This window comes from Miscanthus floridulus, chromosome 5, assembly GCF_019320115.1.
Source record: "Miscanthus floridulus cultivar M001 chromosome 5, ASM1932011v1, whole genome shotgun sequence".
Lineage (NCBI taxonomy): Eukaryota > Viridiplantae > Streptophyta > Magnoliopsida > Poales > Poaceae > Miscanthus > Miscanthus floridulus.
This window is the reverse complement of record NC_089584.1, coordinates 17,626,701-17,636,025: the sequence shown is the minus strand read 5'-3', so window position 1 is coordinate 17,636,025 and position 9,325 is coordinate 17,626,701. Positions and strand designations below refer to the sequence as shown.

At 52.9% G+C, this 9,325-nt stretch overlaps 1 protein-coding gene across 1 annotated transcript; it reads left to right on the top strand.

Annotated features, from left to right (window-relative positions):
* Positions 1 to 704: 704 nt before the first annotated feature.
* On the top strand, positions 705 to 2,258 carry LOC136451665 (gallate 1-beta-glucosyltransferase 84A24-like). Its single transcript, XM_066452354.1, has one exon. It carries the CDS (start codon positions 705 to 707, stop codon positions 2,097 to 2,099), a length of 1,395 nt encoding a protein of 464 aa, XP_066308451.1. The 3' UTR covers positions 2,100 to 2,258.
* The last annotated feature ends 7,067 nt before the right edge of the window (positions 2,259 to 9,325 follow it).

Sequence of the window (9,325 nt, the reverse complement as noted above, 5' to 3'; positions counted from 1 at the left end):
CGTCATATTGGATGCATGATTTCTTCTCTACAACCATCGACAATAAGATCAATGACCCAAAGTTACAGTCCTCATGGGGGTGGCTAAAAGCATCTCTCCCCTTGCAGATAATAGCAACAAATTGACTTATGACGATGAAATCCACATATGCAGAAGCAACATCACCAAAGTCATCACTGGTACTAAACAACAGACCAAAATTTGTCCTGCTAGATTTATTTAGACTAAATCAAAAGAAACTAGATTAAAAGAACAACTATAAATAAATGAAAGATGTATCATATCTCATTCTTTCCGCCGGCGGGCTAGGTAGAGAGGAAGGAGAGAAACCCTGAAGGGGGCTGCGGCGGCAGCTGTTATCCCCGGTTGATGAGCTAGTGGACTGAGCCAGTTGATGCTTAGGCTAATAGAGATCGCCAGCGGTGGCAAGTTGCTGTATATTATATGTATTCATTGGTCCACAAAGCTTGACTTTCATCCGTGTTTCGGGTTCCTCGTTGAAATTCTTTTCAAATGTAATAATTAGCAACCCTCTAGCTAATAATTAACAGGTTATTAGCAGGTCTGTTTGGATTTATTAGTACTAATTTTAGCCGCTAATTTTTAGTGTTAATGGATCCAAAACAGTCACTCAGAGTAACAATTGCTTGATATATATACAGAGCCTCCAAGGTTCAGAGGAGCCAGCAAGCAGCAAACTCACCATGTCGTCTCCTATGCCCCACGTCCTCCTGGTCTCCGCTCCTCTGCAAGGCCATGTCAACCCTCTCCTTGTTCTGGGCCGGCACCTCGCCTCCAGAGGCCTTCTCGTCACGTTTACCACCGCCCCCCATGCCGGCCTCAAGTTTGGGCACGGTGACGGCGCGACCGTCGACGTCGGGCGCGGCACGATCCGGTTCGAGCACCTGAAGGGCGGCGACCTGTGGGCCCCGTACGACCCCCGGTACCACGACCCGACCGGCGGCGTGATGCGCCACATCGATGAAGCCGCGCCGCCGGTCCTCGCGGAGCTTATCCGGCGGCAGTCCGAAGCCGGCCGGCCGGTGTCGTGCGTCGTGGCCAACGCGTTCGCCCCGTGGGCGACCCGCGTCGCCAGCGGCATGGGCGTCCCGCACGCCATGCTCTGGACAGAGTCCTGCGCCGTCCTCTCACTGTTCTACCACTACTTCCACTCGCTCGCGGACTTCCCGTCGCGCGAAGCCGGACCAGGCGCGACGGTCGCCGTCCCCGGGCTGCCACCGCTGGCCGCCGGCGATCTGCCCGCCCTGATCCACGCTCCCGAGGAGTTCCTCTGGCGCCAAGTGCTCATCGCGGACATCCGCAGCCTCCGCGGGACGGTGACGTGGGTCCTCGTCAACACCTTCGACGAGCTCGAGCGCCCGACCATCGAGGCTCTCCGTCCGCATCTGCCTGTCATACCAGTCGGTCCGCTCTTCAGCGGGACAGAGAACCACGGTAGTGGCCAAGACGACGACGACGACGACTGTGTGGCATGGCTTGACGCGCAGCCGCCGCGGTCAGTGGTGTTCGTGGCGTTCGGGAGCCTCCTGCAGATCAGCCGCGACGAGATGAGCGAGCTGGCGGAGGGCCTGGCGGCCACGGGGCGGCCGTTCCTGCTGGTGGTGCGCGACGACAACCGGGAGCTCCTCCCCGACGGCGGCGACGACTGCCTCGCCGCGGCGACCGGCAGCAACAGCAGGGGCAAGGTGGTGGCGTGGTGCGAGCAGGTGCGCGTGCTCTCGCACGGCGCCGTCGGCTGCTTCGTGACGCACTGCGGGTGGAACTCCGCCGTGGAGGCGCTCGCGTCCGGCGTGCCGGTCGTCACGTACCCGGCCTGGGCCGACCAGCCTACCAACGCCAAGTTCTTGGTGGACGTGTACGGCGTCGGAGTCCGGCTCCCGAAGCCGATGGCGCGTGACGCCCTGCGCCGCTGCGTCGAGGAGGTCATGGGCGGCGGGCCGGAGGCAGTGGCAGCGCGGGCAAGGTCCGGGAAATGGAAGGCCGAGGCGTGCGCGGCGCTGGCCACTGGCGGGTCGTTGGACAAGGGTATCCAAGACTTCGTCGCCGCTATACTGTCGATATGTGCTGGTACGGTTTAAATAATGAGTGTGGTAATACCGGCCGGTTCCTATTGGTTCGCAGCATGTTTTGTCAAATGTCAACTGTCAATCAAGTGGCATGAATTTAGGGGGTGTTTGTTTCCTGCTGGGAAATTTTAGTCTCTGTCCCATCGAATGTTTAGACACATGCATAAAGTATTAAATATAGACGAAAAAATAACTAATTACACAGATTGTGGCTAATTTGCGAGACGAATTTTTTAAGCCTAATTAGTCCATGATTTGACAATGTTGTGCTACAGTAAATATGTGCTAATGGCGGATTAATTAAGCTTAATAAATTCGTCTCGTAAATTAGTCTCCATTTATGTAATTAGTTTTATAATTAACTCATATTTAGTTCTCCTAAATAGCATCCGAACGTCCGATATGACATGCACTAAAATTTAGTCCAGGAAACCAAACACCCTCTATTGCCGTGTCGTGTACATGTACTCTCACTCCGTACCAAGATACTCCCTCCGTCGCAAATAGAAACGCGTGGTTTATACAAAATACGTCCGGTTCCTATTGGTTCGCAGCATGTTTTGTCAACTGTCAACTGTCAATCAAGTGGCATGAATTTACTTGTTGCCGTGTCGTGTACATGTACTCTCACTCCGCACCAAGATACTCCCTCCGTCGCAAATAGAAACGGGTGGTTTATATAAAATACGTGTAACATTTATATCTCTAAATAAATTTATTATAAAAATATAGTCAATATACTAATTATGTATTATAAATATTAATTTTTTATATATATAATTGGTCAAAGCTAAAAAAAATTTACTTCTTCTCGGAAAACGAGAATGACTTCTATTCTGGGACAGACAAAGCATGAGATACTGTTTGATTCGTTCAGTCTTTAACATTAACTATACTTTGACTGTCAATTTCTTTTAAATTATATAATTATATCATGTGTAGCAATAAAACTTTGATCATTAGAAAATACTCCTTCCATCTAAAATAAACGGCAGCATTAGTGCCCAAACGTTCGGACGGACCCTCCGTGTCCGGACGCCTGGCCATCGCCTGCTGCACGCACAGGCGGGGCCTACCCGCGCCACTCCCATGCTTCCCTGCTTCTCACGCCCCTCCACGCCTGCTGCGCCGATCCCCTCCATACACGGCGCCTCAACAGCTACAGCAGGCATCTGTGACAAGTGGTTCACATTACAACATGCACAACACCCATCGATCTACTTTTAAAACATTCAAATGAAACAATTGCAACATATGTACGAAACAGCAGAAACATTTGAAAGATGTGCCTGAAACACATGAAAAACAATTACAAACATATGCAACATCCTGATAAAACACTTACAACATGTGTGAAACATATGTGTCGGTGTTTTCGGACCACCGACAAGTAAATTTGTATTTACGCGTCTGGCTCGGATGGTGTGCTCGGAGGACATAAGGGTTTATACTGGTTCGGGCGGAACGTCCCTACGTCCAGTTCGTTGCTGCTCGTGTTACCGGCATTTGGTTTGCAGTAGGGGTTACAAACAGACGAGAGAGGGAGATAATCCTAAGTCTCTGGTAGAAGGAGTGAACGGATGCTGAGAGCTCGCTTGCCGCTCAGCCATGTGCTCGTGTCGTGCTCTTGTCTTAAGATCCCCCAGCGTAGAGCACCCTGCTTCCCCTTTTATAGGCGAAGAAAAAGCGCGGGTTACAAAGGAGAAAAATGGGAAGAACGAGAGAGAAGAAAGCTTCCAGGGTTGCCGGATCCTTCTTCTCCTTCATGCGGGTGCCGCCGATCCTGTAGATGTCAACAGGGATAGCTCCATGTTGTGGCAATGTTCGTCATAGGCGCCATACGCAGGCGTTATTTGCCGGTCATGGTGTTCCACTCCGTCTCGACGGACATCGTGGTGAACTGACGCGCCTGTCAGTGTCCGTACGAGGATTAGGCAGAACAACACCGACACATCCGACACTGTTCTTGATGTGAATCCCCAAGTATGGCCCATCATGGCCACGGATTATATTGAGGCGTGCCAGCCTCTTCCCTAGCGTTAGAGTTTTGATCCAGGCCCATACGCTTGGACCTAGAGTGGTTGGTGGCGGTATGGGTCCCCGTCAAATGAGACAAAACCCACGTCCTCGAGGTCAGGCGAGACAGAGTCCGCACCTAAGGGGTCGGGTGAGATAGAACTAGCGTCCTTGGGGTCCGGCAAGACGGAGCCCGCACCCAAGGGGCCGGGCGAGACGAAGCCCGTGACCTCGAGGTAGGAGGAGATGGAGCCCGCATCCTCGTGGTCGAGCGAGACAAAAACCCCGTCTTTAGGGTCGGGCGAGACGGAGCCCACACCCAAGGGGTCGAGCGAGACGGAGCCCGCGGCCTTAGGTTCGGGCGAGACCTTTTAATATATCTCAAGCCATTCGGGGAAGTCAACGTGAGCACTAACTTCCTTGCTTTGGGTATCCCTAATATCGATACCCGACAGTAGCCCCCAAGCCTGCGGAGGAGTAGAATACTCCTTTGGAGGCTTTTCTGGACGGGAGGACTCTGAGGGCCTTAGCCTTCTTTTTGTAGCCCACGGTGTGTCCTGGTAGGATGACTATTCCCTTTTGTCATGATCGGTCTTCTTGGGGCATGTAACTATAGGATTCGGGAGGTCAGAAAGATTTTTCTTGATTTCGGTCTCCTAGGATCCAATCGGTCCGCCGTCGTACTACGACCGTGTGTTCGGTCTCCTTACAAGTCCAACTTCCCTCGAGCTCCCACACGTAGCAGGGGTCCAGTCGAGGGTTGGCTCGTCTTTGTGATCATCATCCCTCAACCGTTTTTTTGATAAAACAAAGGGGCTGAGCCATGCCATATTTTTCCTCAATGGATGAAACATGGTGCTCGGTGAGCTATTAATGGGCTAGTTCTAGTGGGGCCCTAGCTTCCCATTCATGGGGGTCCAGCATGGGTCAGCTGGTGACCGACTCCAGATGCTTGGCGGCCAATCCATATAGTTCTTGGGTACGTTTGGCTGGTCCTAAGGGCTCATTGCCTTTCTTCGAGGAAAAGCCATGGACTGGGAACCGACTAAGACTCAAACATGGGCTAGGATGCCCACGATGCTCGTGCGCCCAGGTACTGGCCGCTAGTGGGCCCATCCCTTTCCACCCCTCACTCTAAAGGTGCTCTGGAGCGGCTGTGAACCCATGGTTGGGCCAGCCTTTGAACTCCTGGTCCTGAATGGGCCATAGGAGCATTTTTAGCTCTATATCCCTCCTTACCTACAATGGTTATTGGCCCATCGACCGGACAAACCATCATCCGGCATGTCCTTCGAGGGCGTGGCTAGAGATAGCATGCGCATGATCTTCAGAGGGAGGTGTCATGATGTGGCATAGGGGGCGCGTGAACCTTGGCGGACGATTCGCCTTCTTACCCTGCTTCGTCCTATAAATAGTGGCTTCCCCCTTCATGTTTCTGCACACCAAAACCATAGCCTTACCTTCTCCGTTTCTCCACCGTCGCCGTTCAGATCTGCCATACTTGCTAATCCACCGCTGGAGCCCTAGATATGTAGCTTCCACTTCTCCGCCACCGCCTTTGCTTCTCCGCAGCCACCTCCATCCTCAATGGATACATGGTACCACACCAATGTTACCCATGCACGCATGGAGGGCCTCGTCAAGCGTGGTCTTCTCCATGGGAGGACCGATGTGGTGAAGTGGCTTGTGCCTGACCATGAGGATGCGTCGACGCTGCCCGACGGCTATGTCGTCTCCTTTGTGCCCTTCCACGAGCACAGACTCATGGTTCCTCCACACTTGTTCTTTCAGGGTCTGCTGCACCACTATCAGATTGGCTGCAGCACTTGAACACCAATGGGATCTAGTACATCATGGCCTTCATCATGATGTGCGAGGGGTACCTTGGGATTGAGCCCCACTTCAAGCTATGGAGATATTTCTTCTCCATCTCCTTAATCAAGAAGGAGAGAGGCTGGGAGACCCTGATGCCGATGGGATGTGGAGGCATCCACCTCTGGGGGCAGCGGGTGGCCGAGTACATGCCCTACCAGCTCTCTAGATCCAACAAAGGGTGGCACTTGCATTGGTTCTATCTGAAGAATGACCCTACCGCTCCCTTACCGATCTTCTTTGGGTGCCTAATCGAAGAGGTACCACCATCATGGCTATGGGGGCCACCCATTAAGGAGAAGAAGAGGATGTGCGACCTCCTTGAGGCCATCACGTCCCTGAAGACCCACGGCCTCCATGGGGCCAACATCATCAGGGGGTATCACGCGAGGAGGGTGGCGCCGCTGATGGCACGTGTCCTCCCACCGTATGGGATGACGCCCGACGCGTAGCTCATCGGGACGACGCTCGCCCAGGGGCTACTCGACAACATCAAGGTCATGCAGCGCATCAAGGAGGCCATGGGGGAGGCCTATGCCATGTTCCCGATCCCAAGGCATCCCATGATGCGGCCGGACACGGGCTTCATTGACCTACCAGTGGGGTTAGTCTTCTAGGACTCTGTCACGCTGCTGCCAGAGCATGCGGCCATGAGGTCATGGAATTAGGTCACCTTGCCTTGTCTGGGTCTTCGACAGCGGCCCTGGAGCCGATGGAAATAGGTCACCCTAGTTCGTCTGAGCCCTTGGTGACGCCTTTAGAGTCAGCGAAAGGTGGCCATTCTGATTTGTCCGAGCCCTCCGAGCCGAGGGAGGGCTCAAAGCGGCAATGTGCCAACAAGGAGTAGCCGGGGTCGAGCAAGCCGGCCCCAAAATGTCCTCACATGATGGCGTCAGGGTGAGTCAAGAGTTTTTTTGTCCTTTTGTCCTAGCAAATTTTTGCCTTGAGCTGACCGCCATATCCCATGTAGCGTTAGAGGACATGGGACTCTCCTGCGACTTGCTCCAAAAAAGATCCTCCTCCGGCAAATGCGCTAGGAGCCAGCTAGCACCGCGCCAGTGGTGAGCGTGAGTGGCGTTGGGGCGGCCATGGCGTCGACCGAGGAGGCATAGTCGATGGCCATGTCCATGGGAGAGTAGACAGAGGAGGGCACGTCTAGGGCACCCGTGGCAGGCGCGGCACGGCCGGTCGTGTCCTCAACATTGCAGGCGGAGGCGGCATGGCTAGAGCCATCGTCTGTGTGGGTGGCCATGTCTGTAGTAGGGTGGACAAAAGGGGGCGCACCTAAGGCATCCTTCGTGGATGTGGTGATAGGACAGGCCTCCATGTCCGCATCACCCGCCCCCTCTATCGCTAGAGGAGCTGCTCTAGAGGAGCTGTCGCCGCAAGAGAGGTTAGCACCGCTTGAGGTTGGTGAGGGGACATCCCGGTCTCTAGTCTGGGTGGCTACCTCGATGAAGCAATAGAGGAGAGGGAGTGGGGGAGCATGCACATGGAGGTTGGGGATGCAGTTTGCGCCCTGACCACCATGATGAGCTCGATGCATGACATTGTCACCCCAGTTGGCCAGGTATGATATGACCATGCTTCTGACCCTCATGTTCTCTTTCCACATGTCTAAGTCTTGTCTTCTTCATAGATCCTTATGGCCCACAGCTAGGAGAAGTCCTAATTCCTTGCTGAGGAGATGCAACGGAGTGAGGGGCTGGCCGCACAACTCGCTACCACCCATCAGGAGGTGGCTGAGCTTATCCCTATCGCCCGAGAGGTGGCTGACCTCTGAGTTAGGGAGAAGGACGCTCGTGCTGATGCCCACATGGCCGAGGAGAAGCTCATGGCCCTAATCGAGAGGGTGCACATGGATGCCATGGAGGCTGAGCGACTATGGAAGGAGCAAGATGATTTGCTCTGGGCCATAGAAGAGCTCCACATAGGGATTGACCTGGCTCGCTAGGAGCACACCGATGCTCAGCAGTGGATCGACCACCTCAAGGATGAGCTTCAAGGGAAAGAGACCTGAGGTTGCAGTCGTGGCGTGGCCACCAGGCTCACTGCTGAAAGCTCTAGTTTGGTTTTGGTTAATTGATGAAACCCTAAGTGCTAACCTAGTTTATCAAAGTGATCATGAAATAGGTAGCACTACTCCAAGTGATGAAGCAATGATGAAGATCATAACAATGGTGATGGCATTGTTATGATCAAAGGCTTGAACTTGGAAAAGAAGAAAGAGAAAAATAAAAGGCTCAAGGCAAAGGTATAAAATGTAGGAGCCATTTTGTTTTAGTGATCAAGACACTTAGTGAGTGTGATCACATTTAGGATAGATAGCCGTACTATTAAGAGGAGTAAAACTCGTATCGAAATGCGGTTATCAAAGTGCCACTAGATGCTCTAATTCATTGCACATGCATTTAGGATCTAGTGGAGTGCTAACACCCTTGAAAATATTTGTGAAAATATGCTAACACATGTGCATAAGGTGATACACTTGGTGGTTGGCACATTTGAGCAAGGGTGAAGGAGATAGAGATGAAAGAGGGTCAGTCTCGCTGTTTTACAACTGACCGGATGTTGGACTCAAGGGGACCGGCGCGTCCGGTTAGGCGTGGTAGTGAAAACCTGGCGTCTATCATGTGACCAGATGCTGGGCCTCTGACTGATCGGACACTAGAAGGCAGCGTACAATCAGAACTAATGTAGCTACATAGAAGTCAGGGTAACTAACCAGATGCTGTTTGTGTCCAGTCAAGTGCGACCGGACATGTCCGGTCAAAGAAATGTGTCTCTAGGAGCTTACTAGAAATGATCGGACGCTGAGGTCCAGCGTCCGGTCACTTTCTAACTGACGCGTCCGGTCATCACTTTACCATTGAGATCGGGCGATTAGCATTTGAAGCCGATAACACGTGGCGCACATCGCTCGACCAGACGCTGAGGTCCTGCCTCCGGTCAATCTGACCGGAGCGTCCGGTCGGCCCGTGTTTAGTGCAGTGAGGAGCCCAATGGCTCTATTTCATGGGGGCTTCTATTTAAGCCCCATGGCCGGCTCAAGCTCACTCTCTTGCACATTTTCATTGACATAGCAACCTTGTGAGCTTAGCCAAAGCCATCCCACTCATCTCTATCATCGATCCATCATCTTTGTGAGATTGGGAGAGAATCCAAGTGCATTGCTTGAATGATTACATCTAGAGGCACTTGGTGTTCATGTTGCGCTGCGGATTTCACTTGTTACTCTTGGTGGTTGCCACCACCTAGACGGCTTGGTGCAGCGGTGGAGGATCGGCATGAGTTGGTGATTGTTTGTGGCCGTCTCCGGTGATTGTGAGGGGAGTTGTACCTTCCCTGAC